Here is a 22925-nt window from a genome sequence, read left to right on the forward strand (position 1 = left end):
AGAGTTCTGTCAAGACATTGAAAAACAACTGGTAAATGGTTCAGTTTCTGTTTAAAAATGGCACTCACATATTCATAAGACTTTGTACATTCAACGCAACCAGGGATAGTTCACCCAAAAATGAAAAATCTGTCATAATTTACCCACCCTGAAGTTGTTGATAGAGTTTCTATCTATCTATTTTTTTTTTATATATTTTTTTCATACTTTGGAAGTCAATGGGGCCCATCAACTGTTTGGTAACCCGTATTCTTCAAAATATCATCTTTTGTGTTCAACAGAAAAAAGAAATACAACTTGAGGGTGAATAAATGATGACAGAATTGTCATTTTCAGGTGAACTATCCCTTTAAAGAACATTGAATCACTGTTAAACCACAGACTAGTAGTTGGTAAATGTTTGATAACAAAAAAAAGATATAAAAAAAAGAGAGAGAGAGCGAGAGAGAGCACAATTAATGTGCCCGTTAAATGTCATCTCTAACATAGAGTGCCAGGCTGGATACGCATCGGAATGCCACACGCACAGAATACCCCAAAACGCATCAAAAAAAGAAACAACAAAAAAAGCGTCATCAAAAATATATTCAGTATTCATAAATTATGAATTTTAACAAAATTAAAGTCATCCAAAAATAAAATATTGCATAAATAAAGTGATGCATTAAGACAAAGCTTTAATAAACGATGATTAATAAGCATTTGTGGAATTAAAAAATGTAAATACAAAAAAAAAAAAAAAAAAACCTCAGTGCTTCAAGTAAGCCTGTCTCTACACATATTAGAGAATAGAGAGAATATTCCACTGATCTGTTTAATCAATAAATAATACAAATAACCTTCCATAACTGCCATAAGATAAGAATGCCACCTCTCTGGTCTACAGACAGCTGTTAAAAGAATAGTTCACGCCAAAATGAAAATTCTGTCAGCATTTTCTCACCCTCACGTTGATCCAAACCTGTACGACTTTCTTTTATTCTACGTTCTACAGAAGAAAGTATTTAGAGAAAGTTTCAGTGTTTTTTGTACCAAGTCAATGGTAACCAAAATGGTTTGGATGGTCTAACATTCTTCTATATTTTTTTGTGTGTGTTCTGCAGAAGAAAGGAAGTCATACAGGTTTGGAACAACATCAGGGTGAGTAAATCATTTTGGGGTGGACTATCCCTTTAAGGGCCCTCTCCATTTCAGCCCTGCTGTACCAGCCTGCGATAGTGAGGCATGACCTTGCTGTCCGAGAGGTAGAGTGCCATCTCCAGGGCAACCAGAACCGTGAACTCCAGGGAAATCAACTCTTTGCGATTTATTCGGAAACGCTCCTCTAACCTCTATTCAGAGCAAGGCAGATCAATGGGTAGGGCGAAAGAGAGAGAGAAAGTTACTACATTAATCATAATAAAAGATAATAAAATCCAAATCAGTAAGACACTTACATCGATCAGTTGCTTGACCTCCTGTTTCTTGAGGTCGCTGCTAATCTTGGCAGCTAGTAAAACGCAGGCGGCAGACACCAGCTTTCGGTTGTTCTTGTTCAACCTCCCTTGCAGAACCAGCTTCTCAAAGTAAACAAAGGCCATCGCTATGGTAACTGGCTGTAGGCCACACTCCTCGCTCACCGAGCGCATCTCCCTTTTCAAACTGTGGTGCAAATTAAACTTAATTAGAACCAATTTACAACATGCCTATAAAAACAGCTTAAACATGAATCACATTTCAAGCTACTTTATATCATTCAGCCTTATATGTACATAATGTTGTGATAGTGTTATGTGCTAAAAGACCAGATGAAATGGCTTAACGTGTGCTATTTCTTTCCTGTGTTGACATTCCCGTTTACACCTGGGGTTTTAATCTGTCTCTTTTGTCCATTTTCAACCACTTCTGTCATATAATGGTACATGCACTTTTACAAGTTGATTGTACTGAAATGTGTGTTGGCAGTGCCTGTACACAACCATCATATAATGATAAAAATCCATCAAGTGGTCTTTTTTTTTTATCTCCTTTTAGGTTTTCCCCCGTCTCAAATCGAGCCGTGTGACGTCACACGGTCGGACGCCCCTCCCTCGATTGTTAATTGACAGCAGTGTTTCAACACAGACCCGCCCTGAGCGAGCTGTCATCATAGTTCGCCATTGTTGATACGCTGGAGCAGAATGGCGTCTAAGCGACACAGCAGTCATTTTGATGTTCCTAATCCGAACCGCTGAAGACGCAATGGCTGAGTTTTGTTTTCGAAGGGAATATTCCCCACGATCAACGTCAATGCTTTCATGTTTGCGCGAATCATTTCTCACACCAGACTGCTTTATAAACGAGGGTCAGTATAAAGCTGGTTTTGCTAAGAAGCTGCTCCTGAAAAAAGGATCGGTACCAACTATTCGTGTTCCTGCTGCACCTCCAGAAGAAGTGAGTGTAACGTTTTATTAAACTTTATATTAATCTTTGCAAATCGCTTGCACACTTCACGATGAATGCGGCTAAGGTTTACACTCAAGGGTACATTACAGCATGTTTTCTATGTACAACGTTCTCAATATAATTCATAATCCCAAGTTTATAATGAACAACGTATTATGGTTATTGTGTTATTATAAACTGTGTACGCACAGAACAGAGGGGCGGGGTGAGCAAAGCTCATTATCATTTAAAGACACATGCACTTAAACGGCGTGCTGAAAACAGAGCTGTTTTTGACCAGGTACAATGAGTGTTTTCTTACAATACTAATGAGAATTTTTAATTAAAGTGTATTACAAACTTTTCATTTAGACCCTAAAGAATCATAATAACTTGTACAAAAATGGCATTATATGACCCCTTTAAGGGGAGGGTCTATGGCCGGGTAAATGTATGGGCTTTTAAGCTTGCGCAATTTACATACGAACACACACAGAGACAATGGAAAAAACATATGGAGAGCATCAGCTTTCGTTTCTGCTATGAAAGCCACAAGACCAGGCTGAACGCGGTGCGCGTTAGAAATCAGAAATGGTGATAGAAAATTGTGCTTGGTACGTTTTTCGTCTTCAAACCAAACTTGGGTCTAAATCCTTGAGTTTAAATCCTGTCTGGCTAGCGCGCTTCCCATAATGTTCATGCGTTAAGTCAGTAGGCAGTCATTTGAGGCTGTTCGAACACATTCAACCACATGAGCGTTTACACTATGAAAGCAATCCGGTCGAATGCGTCTCCGACTACCTCTGGAAGTGGTCGAAAGTGGACAAGCTCAAAACGTTTTAGACCCCGTTTACACCTGTATTTAGCATCGTCCACTTGTGAACCGATCGACCAAAACGCATCTCAAAACCAGGTGTAAACAGGGCCCAAAATGCTTAAATATAACATTTCTGGCCAATAACCAAAAAATGGTCAATATTAATATTCAATTCTATCTTGTCTAAAAATAAATAAAACATTAGGAATAAAATCCTTGAAGTTAATTTAGGCATCACAATATTATAAATGTACATTTTGAAAAATGGATATTCATTTTGAGATTTGCAAAATGTGTTTTTAAAGAAGAACATAAAATGTGATGGTAAAGCAGATCTAAATGTAGAAATATGAGAAAAAGAGCATGCACAGTGAAATTTACAATATCTAATAATGCTAACAGACATGGTCTTCAACCATTTTATTTAAAAATGACTTTACCTTCTGATTTTGCTTAGTGTTAGCTTTATGTGAGGAAACTTCTCCTTGAACGTCTCATTCATGTCTTTCTTCAAGTCAGACGGTTTCACATACTCTATAACGGTTGTCTGGAGGGGACAAGGTGAATTATTATAGGTGTCAAAAGAATGTATGGCTTTTTATGGCTACTAAAACCATTATGGATCTGAGCATTAAACTTTTACAGCTAAAGCCTAGTCAGCTGTTATACATAAGAGATCATGCTTTATGCCTATAGCAATGGTTAGACCATATTGAGCCCTAAGGGTTATCATATGACATACTGATGTGATCTGATATAGGGTAATAAGATGGGTTCAATGTGCAATTCAAATGTCCTTTCAAAGCCTTTTCATTGGTATCAGATTGCTGAATCTGTGTTGGTTCAGTTAAGAATCTTACCACATAAGATGCAAAAATTAACACTCGTTTGTGCTTCCCACAAGGCCACTGGGGGTCACTGAGTAAGTTGGGGTCATAGTCTGACAGCTCGTCCACACCTAGCAAGAGTTACAACATTGTCAACACATGTATGGACTTTTTTGAAAGAAATTAATACTTTTATTCAGCAATGCTGCATGAAATTGATACACAAATTTCAACATTGATAAGTGGGCTGAAACGTTAAGTCGACATTATTGACAATTCAAAATATTTTTTTTCCGAAAAATATTTTTTGTTGTCGAATAGTCTTTTGATCTAAAGGCCTGCAATAACACGGTTTGAACAGTGGAACGCTGTAATGCAATACAGTAATGCATTGCAGCCTTCCCGGATGCAATCCAATAGAAGAAGACATGGCGCTTCGGAGTCCAAACAAAGCCGAAGCATTAGAGTGTTTGGCTCTGTTTGGAAAGTTAAACATAACTATAAAAAATTAAAAAAGAAAAACCTGTCATATGCAGGGCTGCTACACCCACGCATTCAGACTCGCGCAACTGACACTGTTCTTACGCCACAGGTCAATTTTCTCATGAAAATGGAATTGAATATATCAAAATCGAATCACAAGCTTACGAATAGAAATCAAATCGTGAAAATTGTCAATGCCCAGCCCTAATAAAAACACAGTACCAGTCATTGTAGCAGTTGGACTATTGATGACTTCTGAAGAGGACAGAAAACCTGAAGGAAATTGGTCTATTCAGTTTGCTTGAAGTTTATTAATAAGACATTTTTGGGGAGCATAAGACACTTTCAAAAACAGCATAGAGGCCTTTCTGACCCCAAACTTTTTAACAGTAGTGTAAAAGTAATGTGCATGCTGGAAATGCATGCACATTAGATAAAAGTCCCCAATGAATAAACCTAAAAATGCTATAATTAGCACATAATGTATCTGCACATGTAACTCACCAGTATCTTGTATAACTGTGCTGTTGATTCGGGAAGGGGTGAAGTTCTTCTGCCCGTTGATACGGTTTCGAGACATTGCCGTCTGAGCTGTACTGATGTCAGGCGGGCCACTGCTCTTCTGCCTGACCAAGGCATTAGTTGGGAGCAGAAAACGGGCATATGATACTGTCTGCAACACACAAAATTCCAGGGCTATCAAAAGAAACAAACATTTACTTTGTGCAAAACACTCACTGACCCAATACTGCACCTTGCACAATCATGCTTTAAAACAGATATTGATACACCACCAAATAAACAACCAAGGAGGTTTCCAAGTCACATAATCAGGCCTTTTGCTCAACCTCAGAGTAATATATCCCATCTTACCTTTCCAAAGTCCACCTCCACTCCCTCTAATCCAGGGACCATTTCAACTCCACCACCAGAAGAGTGTCTCTGTTTCTGGGCTTCTAGTTTAGAGTCACTGCAGAGGAAAGATAAATTATTAACCGTCAGAATTTAATAACTTTTCTCTGCACTGAAACAATTTATTTTATTCCGATATTGAGATAAAAGACTCCTCTGTCTCTTATTGCTGTTGCCTGATGCAAAAGACACTAGCGGAGCCTGTTAATATACCAGCAGACTGTTTATAGGCTGGTCTGTTTGTAAAGTCATTCTTCATTTACAAGTTACTACGGTTTCATTATATTAAAGCTCAGAATGATACATCTTTGTGTTTTTTAAATAAATGCATACTGACAAAAATAAAATAAAATTCTGTGAATGATGTGATTGGCCAGTGTATGACAGGTGGACAAATCACTGTGAACTGGACTGCCAAAAGCCAAATCTAATCACGTCTAAAAATTGTGTTTGATCAATTTAATGCATCTCTACCGAATAAAAGGATTCATTTTATTTAAAAAATACATAAATAATAATAATAATTCACACTGACCCTAAACTTTTGAACGGTAGTATAAATTAAAACAATTTTAAAACAGAGCACTTTACACACTCCACATCCAGCTTTGTGAAAATCACTCAACACATTTTCTTCCATAAATAAATCATTTAGTCTTTGGTACATCATATTTCATAGTCCAGGCTTTACTTAAAGAAAAAAAACAGTTGATTTGTCCATCCCTCGTGGATTTGCATGATATGAAATGAGTTGTTTGGCTGTCTGTGGTGGCTCTGTACCTGATGTGATAACTCTCTCCATAGGGCAATACAGAGAAAGCAGCACACAGAGACCTCTTGGCACAGATCAGCACAACCCTGCAGGACACAGATGGCAAGTGCACACAGAAAAGACAACATCGGTCACCTAAACCATCCCATTACACCAGCCATGTTTACACCACACAACAAGTGCATATGGGTCACAACAACATGCAGCACAATGCAAATGGGAGATCAAATGGCACTGGAAATGACATTAGTGACAAAATGAGCCAACAAAAGTCAAACCATTCTTCAAACACACATCCATAAATTGTCAATTTAAAGCAGCATGTAGCTTTCTATGTCAAAGTAGATTGGTCAGCATGACCAAATCTGATTACAACAAACTGTCACATTTCCCAGGAGGCTGAACGGCATCACAATTAACAGGTCAGCAGCTTGTGACATGGGTTTATGGTCAATGAGGTCAAAGGGCCATTATAACATTACTGCTGATGTCATGAGGCTGGGGGAGAATGTGCACATGAGTGAAGGCGTGATTTCATGGTTGATGATGTAATGCGTCATTAAGCCAGGGGGTAAAACTGTGAATTGCGTAATAAAACAAGATAATCTCAGAAAATAGCATTCCTTTTTCTTTTCTTTTTGAAATTGAATCTCTTTGCACTATGCGTTTTGTTTTTTTTACTATGTTTGTTCTTGCTTTTGTTTTTTTCTTTCTTTAACCAGTGTAAAATTAACGACCAAATAAGGTTGTGTATAAGTCATGTTATGTTACGGTGCAATAAAAAAAGAAAGAAGAAAAAAAAAAGAAAGAAAAACACTTTGCTGATGCAGAATACAAAAATAAATTGGGATTTTGGCACAGTTTACCGGAGGAAAAAAGTAAGTTAGAGGGAGAAAGCAAAGGAATCAGGGAGGAAGAGCACTTTTTGGAAGCATTTATCTTACGTAACCGAGTTTCATTACATTTTAATGTCTCTTGCCAAGGTGTAGTTCTATTTCAGAAGATGCCAGCGATCTATAAGGTTCCATTCAAGATTGATGTAATTTAGCTCGGTTGTTCCCCGTGTAGGCAGACACATCTACTCCCTATTTCTTCTGTCTAAGAACCTAAGTGAGTTACACCAGTGAGTACTTATGCCAGTTATTAAGTTAGCGAAGGAATCACAGAGTCTGTCTGAAGCTGCACTGTTTCACTTAGCATCCACTTTTTTTATATTCGCCCTATATGACTTGAGTCATGGGAACTGAACACCTCTTTTTTTTTAAAGTTTTTTAATTTTTAATTAAAAAATTATTATGCAAGTTACCTAAAAAAAAGTTAAGCTGAAGTTCAGCAAAATTATAGAAAGTATCGAAAATTAAATCAAATATTCATTAAACAAAATTAAGTTAACTTACTAACAAATAAAGTTAAGAATCTAAAGTTCAGCTAAATATTTCTTTGTCCCACAAAAGAAATATTCAAGATTCAAGACCCCTGGTCTAGACTGATGGCCACCGTGATTTAGTCAAGTAAGACATGTTCCTGGATCAACATTTTGTTGATCAAGGAACAATATTTTTGTCCAAAAATGTTGTCCCAACCATAACGTATCCCTAAAATCAGAGGGAAATGCTAGGTGAATAACACTGATGTAGAAGCACCTAACTCTGGTTGTTGTAAACCTAAACTTGAGATAAACTGTAAACTTGTCCCTCAAATCTGATTGGTATGTTGTAGTTGTTAATGTACAGACTTAATATGGGAAAAAATATATAATATGGGAATAAAAAAAGTCCTTATGGGGAAAATACTTCCTAAACCATGTCAATCCCGCCAACTCACCTACTCCCTCGAGTATCATACGGTCTCATAGTCTTGATGAAGTGAACTTTCTTGGAAACCTTTGGCCCCGGAGACCCAGAAAGATTACGTGTCCTGCAACAAGAATGTAACAAAATGTAGATACATACATACATACATGCGGCTTTAATTTGTATAAGCTTAGAGACAAATTGTGATGTATTAAATTGAAGTAAAGGCATAATCTTTTGGCCCTTGACTATAAACTACGGCTTAAAAGGTCGCCCGTCCAGCATCAGTCTATCAGAGCAGACCTTACATAAAGAGATGAGAGGATGAGAGGAACAGAACAGGAGAGAGATGAAAGGCAAATAACAAAGACGACACAGGAAATGATGTGCATATGTACTGCAGTGAGATCATGAGGCTCGGTTTACATAAGCAACATCACCTACCAGCAGATAAAGCTTGTTGTGACTGGTTGATGGCCTTTATGCTATACTTCTCTGACTGACTCAGCAGTCTCCTCTCAGTTATCAACTCTCTGACAGCAGTGAAACCTCAGATTCTCAAAAGAATGTGTCCTGTTATGAGCACGTCCTTTTTAGTGAATCATAAAAAATAAAAAAAACTGTGACTTTCTGAACAAATTACTTTTATAAGTCGGTTTCTATTGTGAATCAAAAACATACATTGCAACACAAATAGTCTGATTTCGGGATGAATAAGTTTAATGAGTCAGTTCTTTTTAGTGAGTCAAAAATATGCAATGCAGAATAGTCTGATTATTACCGAGCAAATGACTAATTTGAGCTGATTCGCTTTAGTGAGTCAATACACTTATCAATCAGTTAAAGGGATAGTTCACCCCAAAATGAAACTTATCCAATAATTTACTCACCCTCAAGCCAACCTAGGTGTATATGACTTTCTTTTTTCAGCCAAACACAATTGAAGTTATATAAAAAATATCCTGGCTCTTCCAAGCTTTATAATGGGAGTGAACAGTAACAGATTTTGAAGCCCAAAAAAAGTGCATCCATCCATCATAAAAGTAATCTTAACAGCCCCAGGAGGTTAATAAAACATATTTGTAAGACAAATATCCATATTTATAACTTTATAAACTATAATCACTGGCTTCTGGGTAACGAACGTATGCGTGTAGAGTTCCGCCTGAAGAGTTACCTCTGACCTGACGTATGACATAGGATGTAGGAGTAACGTAAGCTTAGGTGAGAGTAGTTCAAACAAATAGGGCTGGGCAACAAACTCAAGCTCCTCTAATATTTCTCTTTAAAAATTCTCGTTTTAAACTTCTAATTCGTGACCGGTGTTAGACCGGAACTAGACTCGCATACAGCTGTTACCGGAAGCCAGTGATAATAGATTATAAAGTTATAAATATTAATATTTTTCTTACAAAAATGCATCACTTTGCTTCAAAAGGCCTTTATTTAACCCCCAGGAGCCTTATGGATTACTTTTATGATGGATTGATGTTTTTTTGGGATTCAAAATCTCAGTTGCTTTTCACTCCCATTATAAAACTTGGAAGAGCCAGGATATTTTTAATGTAACTCTGATTGTGTTTGGCTGAAAGAAAAAAAGTCATATAGACTCACTTTATGAACAGTACTGTTATTACTTTCCTCATTACAGACTCGAATTGAACCAATAATTGATTTTATGTTATGTCAAAATGCAAATCAAAAATAGTTGATTTTCAAAATGTAGTTACAGATAAACATTGTTTTTTGATGTAATAAATGGTCATTTGTACTTATATAATTTATAAATTATTACAGAAAGTGCTATTTCTGAGTATTTTCATTTAATATAAAAGTTAGAACCAATATTTCGATTGCCTCACTAGTTGAATTTGTATTTTTTTAAAGTACTAAAAGAACCGGAACTAGAAATCCTAACGCTTCCCAACCTGTTCATTTTAGCAGGTCTCAAATATGTCGCAGAAATATTTCCTGTCAAACCTTAGCCTAGAAAACAAGACATCAAAGATGAAAATGAAAGTTAAACAATAAGGCGGAAGTCAGTAATTCAAGGGGATAGATTCGTTTTTGTTTGGTTTTTCTCGTACTGTAATGTGCACTGTTTATAACACTGATTGAAAAGTCATAAACGAATGTAAACACTGATAAACAATAGGCCAGATGCAGTTGAGACTATCCAAAAGCGTACTAAGATTTGGAAATAAACATAGCTTTCATAAACAAATATATATATTCAGATTTGTTTAGGACAGCTGTAGAAAAGGTTACATCACACATTTACTCCACATTTGATTGAATGGTGTAATTTATGCATACAAACCCAGCCAGAGAAAAAAACGTCAATAACGCGTGTCATTGTTTGCCAAGCTGTGTGAAAAAACAAAGCTCACCTTTGACGCGGATCAGGCACAGGGTTGGAGCCCGGGAATTGGCTGGGTTTACTTGATCCTACAACCGGATTCAGCGGTCCAGAGGTCGGTGAAAGAGGGGGTGCCTGAACTGACAAAGGATCTGCTCGTCCATCCTCAGTAAAAACGTCGCTGATCCCTTGGTTTAATACTGGAGGAGGGCTCAGAGGAGCAGGGTATGTGTTAGTCCTCGGTATAGGGGTCGCAGTTCCTCCGCTGATGGAGGATGTCACTTGTGTGAAGGTTCCGTAGCTGCTGGATGTCGACAGAGAGGGACCCGTCACCGCCGACGACACACCGACATCTACACACCGGCTCTCGGCTTCCCTGGGGCCAACGATTCCATTGCTTAGGTTGTAAACCGGTCGCCCGTCCAAAGATATATTGGTGAGAAACAATAGTGCTGCTTGTCTGCGACGGGAATCCCGGCTTTTTCGCAGGTGTTCTTTGTGTGGTTTGGCTGAATTAGTCCTCGGACAGACGCGAGGACCGCAGGCAGCGGCCGCCATTCTACTGTGAGTAAGCTAAAAGCAGACAGAGGCTATTAGAGCGGCTGAGGGATTGGCCACGCCCCCTGAAACCTTATTGGTTCAAATTCCTGACACTTGCAAATAAATAAGACTTTGTCTCAGCGGATTGGACGAGAAGTCTTAGTTAGTTCATAAATTTGGCTTCAAATGTACAGGAGGACACAAGACATCTGTTGCTTTCTTTGAAACATTATGTATTTTTAATGAGAGTGACACTTACGTTGAATTATTTTATATATGTGTATATAAGATATAATTAAATGTTTATTTCTAAAAATAAGCATTAAGTTCCTCCTAAACTAATAATCAGAAAGTGTCCCACTGTATTCACCCTATGTTTTATTACTAGGGAATATGAATGTCCATTTATGCAATTTCTAGTTGTATTCAACTGTATTCATATGTTTGACTAACACTGCTAATACTTCTACTCCACATGATGCTGTAAAAATCAATGAACATCCAGGTTAGCATAAGCCTGTCTGAGCTCGAAGTTTTAGCACAGCTCATCACAATGGTTAAAGTGTCTCATATGTACAGTTATTCTGTTATGTAAATATGCAGTGTGACGTCTAAAAAAGCTCATGGGATAGTAAAAGAGGATAAAGAAAAGGTATTACTGTTAATAAAGAATTACATTTATGTTATTTAAATACATATCCAAATGCATAAAAGGTTTGAGAATACAAATATGGCTGAAAGCATTACTGTTGCAATACATACAATTCCACATTATGTCATGTAATAAGGCTTGAGCAAATATTTCATAATCTACTGGTCCACTGTTAGTGGGAGAATAAATCCGACCCCAGTCAGTCTGCTCAAAATACTTTCTGGAATTTTGTTTTATTTTATTATCAGACAAATCAAATTCATTTCCTCTGAATTTGACAGTGGATCTACAGTTTAATAAAAAAGTGAAAAGGAATAGGTTTGAATGACATCTCTAGATTATGCCATTGCTTTGAGATAATGTATTGCATAATATAGTGTTATGGAAGTTGATTTAGTGCCTGTGGTGTGAGTAAAAGGTATGTGTTCATCTAATTTTCTTATTTGTAAGTTTGTTGTAGGTAAAACGTCTTCCAAGTGACACAGTAAAAACTATCTTTGTGATGTGAATGTTTTGATCTTCCTCATTGCTATTCAGCTGGTTTCCACATGAGTGCAGTATGTATCAAATCAAAATCATTGGCTGTGACTAGTAGTGGCTTTACTAATTTTTGGATTGAGTGCTTGAATGAAAAACACTGTGGTGTGATGCTACAATATCTTAGTTTTTCATTTATCTTAAAATGGCAGGCAAAACAAAAGACACTCTTTCAGTTGATGCTTTGGTCAGGTCAGTAAACACACAATTTTGCTTGCTTTATTGTCCAAATAAAACACATGGCTGAAAATCGACATCCTTTTTTACAGTCGACAGCAACAGTCTTTCAGGTGCAGTGTAAGGCTTTGACGTCTTTCAGCGTGTCTATGGTAAAATCCAGCATTAACCAGAGTGAACGAGTATGATCCACATTGATAAAGGACACCATACAGAGGCTGTGTTGAGGTGTTCCAGCTAGCACAAAAATGGTAACACAAATGGACATACTGTACGTAATGGTTATGCCAAGATGTGAAATAGTTACAATGGACTTACTGTAGCAATAACATGATATCAGTGTAAACAGCACAAATACATGGATTATTCATCTTCTCTCTATTCAAAAGCCCAATGGTCAATCAATGCAAAAATGTTTTGTACAGATTCACTGATCTAAGGATTGATGACCAAATGTAAGAAACAACCACAGAAAAGTTATTAACCGAATCTAAATGTTAAATAAAATTAGATTAAGAGACGGACACTGCATGGATTTGTTCATAGGCATACAACATTTTCAAATTCACTATTCAAACATTTATGAGTATTATTGCACCAAATTATGTAAATGACATGGGATGGCATAATCATAATGCTGATAACTTTTCATTAACCCATAACAAGAACAATTTTGAAACATATGCTGTATGATTTTCTTCAACTGTCATATAGGTACTTTAATATTTGAAATATTTGTTAGTTTAGAAGTGTTTGAAATACTGCGGTATTACCATATTACAGGCATATAAACCAGCTTGATCAGGGTTCTTTGTCCTTGAGATGAACATTCATTCAATCCTTTTTAAAGGTGCACTCAGCCATTTTTCAGGATCAGACCAATTATTTCCATCATGACAGATATGTCCTTGGAGAACGTAAAAAAAAATCAGTGATATACAATTTTTCACTTGAAAAGTAAGCAGAAATGTCCACTGAAAAGAGACCTTGATAATTGTAAAAAAAAACACATAGTCTTTGTTGCAAGCAAAGTATGATCCCTGTTCTTGAAGGCAACAATTCTGTGCTTAATAAAAATCCTCATGATGTTATCAGAAGCTCAACCCTTCCATCTTTCTTTAAAGACTCAAAATGTTTTCATAAATCCACCAATGTTTTAAACATTAGCTGCTGAAGAAGGGTGAAATGCACCTTTTAGATGCTGAATAGCCAAACGTAAGAAAGTCGATTAAGGCCTTTAATGAGAAAACTCACTAGTTGTACTTGTTACAACCTCAATAGCCAACAAACTGTGACCAAGTGGATTCATCAGCAGCTGCCACAAGAGATTTAAAAACACCCAGAATGGTTTGAAACTGTGTTTAGGATGTGTTTAAGCACCATTGCTGTTAATGTACCACACTGATATGTGATTTTATTCATGATACATTTACCGTGGCCTCACTGCTTTTTCATAAACTTGCTCGAAACGGACCCCAGCCTAGCCTCCTAACCCAATAACCTGTGGTAATGTCTAATGTCACCACAGGGTGGCTCTTTTCTAGACACTAATGCATAATGTTCCTCTACAGACGACGAGTCAATAAGAGTTCATGTGGAGATCTGACAAAATCCACCAAATAAAGCTGGAGAGAACTGACTTTTTTTTTGCACGCTAATACATTACATCTTTTTAGAAGGTAAGAACGTTTCAGACTGTCGTCTCATATTCCATCACTTCCTTGGGTGTGCCTAGACATCGGTACTGGATCCTCGGTGTAACCGGAGCAGCACCTTCCAGAACCAAAATGGTTTTTCGTAGCCTGCGGTCAATGAAGTGGGCGTCCCAGGCTGGGTACTGCTTTCTGGGAAGGTCGATACGAACTACCGGCCCCTCTGTCCTTGGGGTGAGGCGAGGCGCGGCGTTTCGTGAGGCCTTAAGGGTCCGCATCTTAAACACATCGCCAATGTCGTCTCTCTGTACTGACTCTCCTCCTTTAGTCCTCTGCAGAGTCCTTGGCGGGCTGCTCACCGCGTCCAGAGGAGGAACGGAGGTGGGCGACGAGATACAAGGATCTGAAACAGCCCCCACCTGGACGCCACAACATCCAAAATAGGCTCCAGACACAGGGCCGTCAGGGTGCAACAGGCAGTAGTAGACAAACATAAAAAATGTGCCCAGAGCGTAGCTACAGGCCACTACACACACCACCACCACAGCGTAAAAGTCCGAAGTGCGCGGGTTGCGGTATATGTACCACACGGCAGTGAGGGCCACGTTTTCGCCCAGCACTATGAGGCTGTAGAGCAGAAGCCGGCACCGAGTCGGGCCTTCACGGACGCTGAACCAGCAGAATATGTACACGATGCCCACCATCATGTTGTAGATGATTTCCTCCCACTTGGACATGCAGAAGTCCGTCTCACCTTGGATGATCCAGAAGGTCATGGCGCACCAGTGGGCCACGATGAAAATCCCAAAGTAGAGCTGGAAGATGGAAACGAAGAGGGCGAAGGCCATGGCGCGGGCTCCCACTGTGAACAGGTGCCACAGCATGTGCGCCACCACTGATTTATATGACATGGGAAGCTTGTCGTCACGAGAGTCCCGTAATGTCTTCTGATAAGACGCCATCATCCAGCCCAGAGACACCAGAGAGGCTGACGCAGACAGACCTGGATCAAATGAAGCACAACGAGAGAGAAAATGGAAAGAAATGAGTCAATTAATGAGGCACAATTACACTGCCTGAAAATAGAAAGAATTGGATTGTTGAATAGTTAGATGGTGTTTGCAGTGTATTAGGACGGATGCCTTAAAAGGATAGTTCACCTTAAAAATGAAAATTATGTCATAATCTACTCACCCTTACGTTGTACCAAACCTGTATGTGTTTCTTTCTTCTGTTGAACTAAAAAGAAGATATTTTGAAGAATGTTGGTAACCAAACAGTTGAGAGTAGCCATTGACTTTCATAGTACGAAAAAAAAAAAATACTATGGAAGTCAACGGCTACTGTCACCTGACTGGTTATCAACATTCTTCAAAATATCTTCTTTTTAGTTCAACAGAAGAAAGAAACTCATACAGGTTTGAAACAACTTGAGGGTGAGCAAATGATGACAAATTTTTCATTTTGGGGTGAACTATCCTTTTAAGAAGCTACTTGCTACTGGTTAACACTACATTGTAAAACAATACAAATAAATATACATATATAAATAATAAAACAATTAATTATATTAAAATAATAATGAGGAGAAGAAGACAAATATAAACAAATTCAAGCATATTAAATATATACAGTATAAAAAAAAATGTTTTTAACATTTTATATTTTCACTGTACTAAAGCCCAAATTAAAACAAATATTATGTGAACAATATTTATTTTCTATTAATTTTATAGTGTATCTTTTTTTTAGCCCACAGTTATAATAATGTTAGATATCTGACCTATTAAAAAACTGATTTGGCTTGATTTCCTACTGTTGAAACGTGGGCTGCCAAAAGAAGACCAATTATTTGTATTGCTTTATTTATTTATAATTGTCGCATCATTTCTCTTTTTATTTATCCTAAGGAATTTCAGAAGATACATCAGTGACAAAGCCGATACTTGAGCAGTAAAATACTTCAAATTAATTTCAAATCAAAACCTACACCAATGTATAAAATGAGTCTGTATATAAGGAATGACAGTACACCTCACCATTATTCTCAGAAAAAAAAAAAAATGAAATTCTGTTGAGTGCTGTAGGCTCTCTGGAAGCTCTCATGAATATTTAATCAGGTTCCTGTCTGGCCATTCATCAGCTCACCCGTTTAGTCAGGAGCAGTCAAAACGGAAAATCTCTCCTAATCAGCAAAAACATAATCATTAGCTAGTTCTCCAGTCGTCTCGCATTGCACCGGATATGATTATGAGCGATTATGACAGACCCAGCAAAGCACCTAAATCATAATATCAGTCTGGAAAAGTGCAGGTCAGGACAGACCAAGATGAAACGCTCTTGCACTGATGCCTGTATTCTCTACACCGCTGACTGTAAGGTGGAAGAGTGCCCTGGCCATCTCCTGAGAACTGGATATGCTCACATATTGGCTCTCCTCTGGGTCATTTTTATCCTTCTGGAAAAAGATGCCTTCAGCAGCCTGAATAAATGTAATATGAGCAGGGCTGCCACATTTTAATACTGCACCTCTCTAACTTTTATTTACAAAGGCATTGAAAGAAAGAAGATCACGTCAAATGATAGCTTTAAATAATAATAAAAAAAATTACATCCTTTAGTTAAAGGGATAGTTCACTTTGAAATTAATTTTTGATATGTTTTAGCTTACCTCAAGGGCATCCAAGATGTAGGTGTCTTTGTTTCCGCAGTAGTTTCACAGTAGTACACATTGATGGCCTAAGACACGAAACGAGCGGTTTGTGTGAGAAAACGAACAGTATTTATATCGTTGTTATCTCTTGAAAACAGCACACGTCCAAATGATCTGACGGCGCGGGCGGGTATAGATATATACATAGATGTCGCCTTGGCTACTGCAGTTCATTTGAACGAAACCGTAGCCAAGGCGACATCTAGTGTATATATCTATACCCGCCCGCGCCGTCAGATCATTTGGACGTGTGCTGTTTTCAAGAGATAACAACGATATAAATACTGTTCGTTTTCTCACACAAACCGCTCGTTTCGTGTCTTAGGCCATCAATGTGTACTTATGATGGGGAATTGTTTCATTTGGACGTGGGGAATTGTTTTAATTTGGACTCTGTGCTTGTGTTTTGAGACAGTGACCATAGACCTGCATTATATGACTGACAGACAAGAACGGTTTGACCTAAAAATATCAAAATTGAAACTACTGCGGAAACAAAGACACCTACATCTTGGATGCCCTTGAGGTAAGCTAAAACATATCAAAAATTAATTTCAAAGTGAAATATCCCTTTAACTAGCTCTGGGCTCTCTTTAAAAGTCACAGTTTGTGCTTTGACATTTGGATAAAATTCCTCAGGGAATATCTGACAGTGGCTACAATTGTTCCCATGGAGCTGAACCAATACAACAGCGAGCTCTCGCAGCTCTGTAATCAAAGGCGCCTGTCAGGTGGGTTTATAGCTATCCCGTGTCCTGTTCCCTCCTTACAGAGCCAAAGATAGACTGGAGCAATGAAACTACAATTAGATTATTTTAATGTCCCCATTACTGTATGATGATGCTGGTGTGTGAGCATCTAACGAGGTAATATTCTAAATGATCATTTGATTACTGTCATTTTCATGTTAAATTATATATCTCTTTAATATTACTCATTGCAAATTTGGAGTGTGCTCTTCCAGGAGACAATGAAACAAGTTGTGTCTTAACTGCTGCTGGATAGTTTAATCATTAATGAAACTACTTAAAGATTCATCTGATAAAATGGTCAGTCTCATGCACAATGACCTGTAATATGTATAACCCATTGACTTCCATATTCAGTCACACACACTTATCGCATCCTCAGTAATTTGCCAGCTAATTTGCAGTTGGATTGAAAATGAGATACTATGCAAACGCATGCTGTGAAATTGCACTCAGATCCTAAATGATGGCCAAATTAATTTCTAAAACAATAATGTGTCACATTTAAGAAATCACACTGCAAGAAGGCATTAAATCAAACGCTATACACAGTGAGCTGGTGTAAAACAATATGACAGATGTTATAGTCTGTGCTTCAGACAGAACGCCCACAGACCACCCACAGCGTGTTTACTGACCGTCTCATGTATACCACACTCAAAAATCACCAGTTAGAATCTGATTGGTTGGCTTTATGCAAATTCTGGGAGTAAAGGCACGTAGGTTTTTTCATCAATATTCCTGGAGAAGTGGAGTAAAGGATTTTGAAGAAGAGCTAATCTATGGATTTATAGGTTTGTGGAATCAAAGATATTTAATAAATTATATATTTAATAAAAATAAAAAAATGCATCACAGTTTTCACAAATATATTAAGCAGCTCAACTGTTTTCAACATTGATAATAACAAGAAATGTTTCTCGAGCACCAAATCAGTATATTATCATCATATTAGAATGATTTCTGAAGGATCATGTGACACTGAAGACTGGAGTAATGATGCTGAAAATTCAGCTTTACCATCACAGGAATAAATTATATTATAAAATATATTCAAATAGAAAATAGTTGTGTAACAGTGTAATAAAATTTCACAATATTACTGTTTTTACTGTATTTTTTATCAAATAAATGCAGCCGTGGTGAATTCTTCATTCTCAATTATTTTCTTCTTCTTAATTCTTAATTCTTCTGAAAAAAGTTCAAATCAGTACTTCTAAATATTGAGCTGGTATAAATTCTAATCATGAATCTCAATATACTGCCAAGCCACTATTGAATGATTTTTGCTTCCATGATGGTCTATATTAGATAGCCTTGCCCATAAACAGCACCTATAGGCAGTTCATAATTTGCAATTTGGGGCAGACTTTCTGTCATAGTCAAATGTCTGGCTACTCGAGACTACTGATGAAATATGAATACAATGAATATGACCCAGACAAATAGAGCAAGCCCAACTATTTCTAGCATACTTGGAATGAAGCGGTTTTAATCATAGCTGTCATCAACTTACCCTGCAGAGGGAGGACCTGGCCAGTCTGGACTATAATGCTGAGTTGCAGAACGAGCTGAGGTGCGCTCTTCAGGAAGGTTTCCAGCAACCTCAGCATGCTGATGTCAGCGTTCTCGAACATCGTACGCCAGTAGAAGTGTTTGTGCTCGTGGTCCCCGCGCCAGCGGCTTTGCACGCCCAGATATAAGGCATGGACATACCTGGGGTAAAAAACATAGGATGAGACCTCTAGATCATTTCTGAACAGATCAGCAAAAATTGTATCAGAAAATACTAATTATTTTAAAGGGCTTCTTTTATGTTTTTTACCTTTCCTTCCCAGCAAGCAATAGCCATCATTTCACCGTCTAGGTTTACTATAGACCCGATATAGTCCGGCTATGAGTAACCCACTTCTAGCCAAAATACCTTGAATTTGGTTACGCCATTTTTGCCAAAATAACTTGCAATATGTATGAGATTCCATCATGTAAGCAAAGTAAACAGTGATTACAAGGTGTTTGTTCATTTCTTTACTCGTATAATTTCTTTGTTATCTAATTGATGGCTAGTCTATTCTTGGGCTATGGTTTAGACGTCTATTCAATTTTGTCTTGTTTTAGCATAGATGTCTGGGCTGTGTTTGGATGGCTATTAGATGTCTTTTCAACGCAAAATTGCTTGCTGGGTTTAGTGTGTAATATAGCTGTTTGAACATGTAAACAATCTGCAAAGTTACAAAGCACAAAGTCCATGCCAAAAGTCTGATCATATAAATATACTTGACTTACAGCCAAGTCCACAAGACTATAGGTTTCAGAAGGGTGCTGGAAAGAGTTTACATCACAAAAGTGTGGACTCGTGAAGCTCCATTTGGGACAGGGCCATGTGTTTTTCAGCGTGAGGGCGGGACAACTTGTTTAACCATACAATCAATTCCTGATTGTCAAAATCCTATTGTATATTTTTTATTGTTCAAGAAGACATTTACGCCACAATAGGGAAGAAAAATCTATCGCAACTTCCATTTCATGCCGACTATAAAAAAAGCTTTTAGGCCAAACGAGTGAAAAGAAGTGCTGCAGCAATGTACAGTATGCTCATTTTTTTGGTGTTTTTTTCTTTCAAATCATGTAAATCAATTATAGAAGACCCCAAAAATAAAATAATGGACTTGTAAATGAACAAAATGGGGCACTTTAATGCATCTTGTATGATAGAACCATTTGGAAATCGGTAATTCCATAGTTACCTCGATGCCAGTCTGCAGACTTTGTAAAGAACTGGAGTCTGCCTATAATGTGACTGCAACCAGCTGATAAAGGCAGTACACTTGTCTGGGCAGACTGCCAGTCCACTATAGAGTGCTCCAGCATGTCATTTTCTGTCCTCAGCACCACGGTCTACAGGCTGTTGTGAGGCACACCAAGGTCGCTCTTCAGATTACACAGATGTCAGAGAGCATGTTTTCACGGGAGGGATCACTGTCTCTTACATTCGTACCTTCAAATTTCCTGATTTACGACCCCAGAACTCCAGTGTTTATCCTGTGAGATGAATATAAGTGCCAGAGGAAGCATTCCTCTACGAAAGAGAGCGCCTTTTGGGAGATATGAAGCAAAAACTGCAGCTGTACATTCAAAACATATTTATGTGTGCTCCTTGAAAAATCTGCTTTTCACTGGACTTAATTTGTTTCTTTTGACAGGAAGTGCCATGTTATTTCAGTCTGTCTCAAGGGTAGCGAGAGTAATAGGAGTGTTCGCAGGATGTCAGGAGATTGGCAGAATGAATCACCCTGACTTGATGAGGTCTATAAGATTGCTCCACATCCTTCACACAACTTGCTGTGCAAAGAAAAAAAAAAAGCCTCTAAAAGAAAAATCAAGCAATAGAGAGCCTGGGAGAATGGCTGTCAGCGAGCGAGTCTCAAATTTGACAAGAAACACTGTCTTTCTTTTTCTGAATAAAGGGTGTGTTTTCAAGGACACAGAAAAGCTCTCTTCGCTTGAAAAATTCAGCCCTTTGATTCCCTGAAAATTCGGCACACCGGATGCTATCAGACAAAATCAAACCTTGAACCTTAACCATGTAACTGTTTTATTTATTTTTTCAAAGAAAATTGAGAAAAGGTTAACAAACAGGCAGCTCTATGGCTGAGAAAAACTCTCACAAACAGTCACCATTGGCAAGCAATGCATCAGTATCCATGGTGACGACTGACAAACATTGCAGATGACAAGCTTGGCCCATTACTTAACTTAACATTACCCAATTTGAGACAATCATCTGTTAGGTCTGCGTTTCGCATGTCTTCCTCTGAAAAGGACTTTCTATTAGAAAAGCCACCCTGATTATGTTGCTGTCCACTTGCCATTAAACTACTTTTCAATTCAACAATATTCAGAACAGCCAACTTACCTACACTGTTACTCAGATTGCACAGCTAACCAATCAGCCCTCAGCTATTAAGTCCAAAGGTTCCAGTAAGTCAGTTAAATACTGGATTTACCTCCTCCCCTCCTGCTAAATTTAACCCTTGAGAATGGCAGAAAGAAAGAAAGAGGGGAAACAAAAGAAAATCAATGTTGAATGTTCTATATCAGATTTCCAGCTGGCTATCAGACTGTCATTATTTTTATTGAATAGTAAAGCCCTGCTGAGGTGGTTATGAAGACACTGGATCATGTCATCATGCAACAGAATTAGGAAGATGAAAGTGCTTTCTAGCCCTATTTCCTGTTGTCATATACAGTACATTTCTTTCTTTATTTGCTGTGATTTTTTGTGATCTTTTTATTTTCTTGTGAAATTTTAATCAGAAATAAACTACGTTTTTCAGGTACAGTATGCTTATTAAACATGTATACATTTATTTAACATCTTTTGTTGTTTGATTAACTTTAAAGGTACACTGTGTAGTTTTTTAAGTATTTTATTGGCTAAAATCAATGTCTTTATTCATAAATATGTCCTTGTAGGTGTAAAATTACCTCTGCCAATGATCTGACTTATCCTCGTAAGCCAAGAATTTCTTATCTTTATTTACATTGGATGGGTAAGTCCAAGGAGGCTTCCATGTCGGTCCGCCATTTTGAAAAACTATAATAAAAGAGCGGGACAAAAAGCACTAGCCTACCTCAACGCTAAAACACTAAAAATAGAGCTGAAATATGGTACATCTGGTCACCCTGGACCAACTACTAGCCAGAGAGAAAGCAAAAGACCACTACCTGCATCACTCCTTAAATTAATGTTTAATATCCGTATAGTTTAAACATTAGCCTACTTTACAAACATATTCAATAACTGAATCATTTAATGTATTATATTCAAAAAATATGACCCTGAAAAATAAGTGAAGACCTGATCAATGGTTGAAGACTCTGCCATCTCCAGAAAATGTTTTTATGTTGAGTACAAAAAAAGCAGTTCAGACAATAATTGTAATGCATTAATTAAAGCTTGAAATGTTGTCTCTACATTATAAACAGAATCCCATCAGTAGCCTATTTTCATTGCATTTCTCATGCATTGCTCAACCCTTCATATCAGACATACCTTGAAACAATCACAAACCTACAGTAAATCACACGAAAACACACACTGCCTACAGCTTCCTGCAGTTTATCAAACGTATCCACAGCTTAAGTTTTATTAGGTTCCTTTTCTAGTCACAGTTAATCCCAGTGCACCCTCTCTCAGGAATATGTCTCAAATAGGCATTAAGCTGTTTGGCCAACAGCAACAGACATCCCCTGGCTATCTCTGCTCTTGAATGTGTCCTCCTCAGTCCTCCTTGGCGGGGTTTTACTTTGATATCCATGGGGTGAATTAATCATGCAGGGCTTGCAATTTTTCTCATTGTCGCAGATGAGACGGTTTAAAAAATGTGTGTTTTTCGCCTTCCTTCTTGCTGCCTGACTTCCTTCTGTTTGAGTCCCAGCTGAAAATGTCTCATGTATTTTTAGATCTTTTGAAAGAGAACAAAAATTTTAAGCACACTCTTGGCATCCTCAATAGGGCACCACATCTGAAGAAAAA

General features: G+C 37.7%; 2 protein-coding genes across 2 annotated transcripts in view; both read right to left on the reverse strand.

Moving 5' to 3' along the window:
* Positions 1-724: 724 nt before the first annotated feature.
* cables2a (Cdk5 and Abl enzyme substrate 2a) lies at positions 725-10927 on the reverse strand. Its single transcript, XM_084428883.1, has 9 exons — positions 10398-10927; positions 8039-8131; positions 6223-6300; positions 5404-5500; positions 5035-5203; positions 4081-4178; positions 3661-3767; positions 1437-1641; positions 725-1331 (listed from the first exon to the last, which is right to left on the reverse strand). Exons 1-9 carry the CDS (start codon positions 10922-10924, stop codon positions 1191-1193), a joined length of 1515 nt encoding a protein of 504 aa, XP_084285009.1. The 5' UTR covers positions 10925-10927; the 3' UTR covers positions 725-1190.
* A 1296-nt stretch (positions 10928-12223) lies between these two features.
* Positions 12224-22925, reverse strand: part of xkr7a (XK related 7a) — a 30042-nt gene continuing 19340 nt past the window's right edge. Inside the window, exons 2-3 of the mRNA XM_084428734.1 lie at positions 18903-19102; positions 12224-14927 (exon numbers count right to left, since the gene is read on the reverse strand). Coding sequence (XP_084284860.1) covers positions 13963-14927; positions 18903-19102 — 1165 coding nt within the window. The 3' untranslated portion in view covers positions 12224-13962. The remainder of the gene's footprint in view (positions 14928-18902; positions 19103-22925) is intronic.

This window comes from Rutilus rutilus (assembly GCF_951802725.1).
Source record: "Rutilus rutilus genome assembly, chromosome: 13".
In the NCBI taxonomy this organism is placed as follows: Eukaryota; Metazoa; Chordata; class Actinopteri; order Cypriniformes; family Leuciscidae; genus Rutilus; species Rutilus rutilus.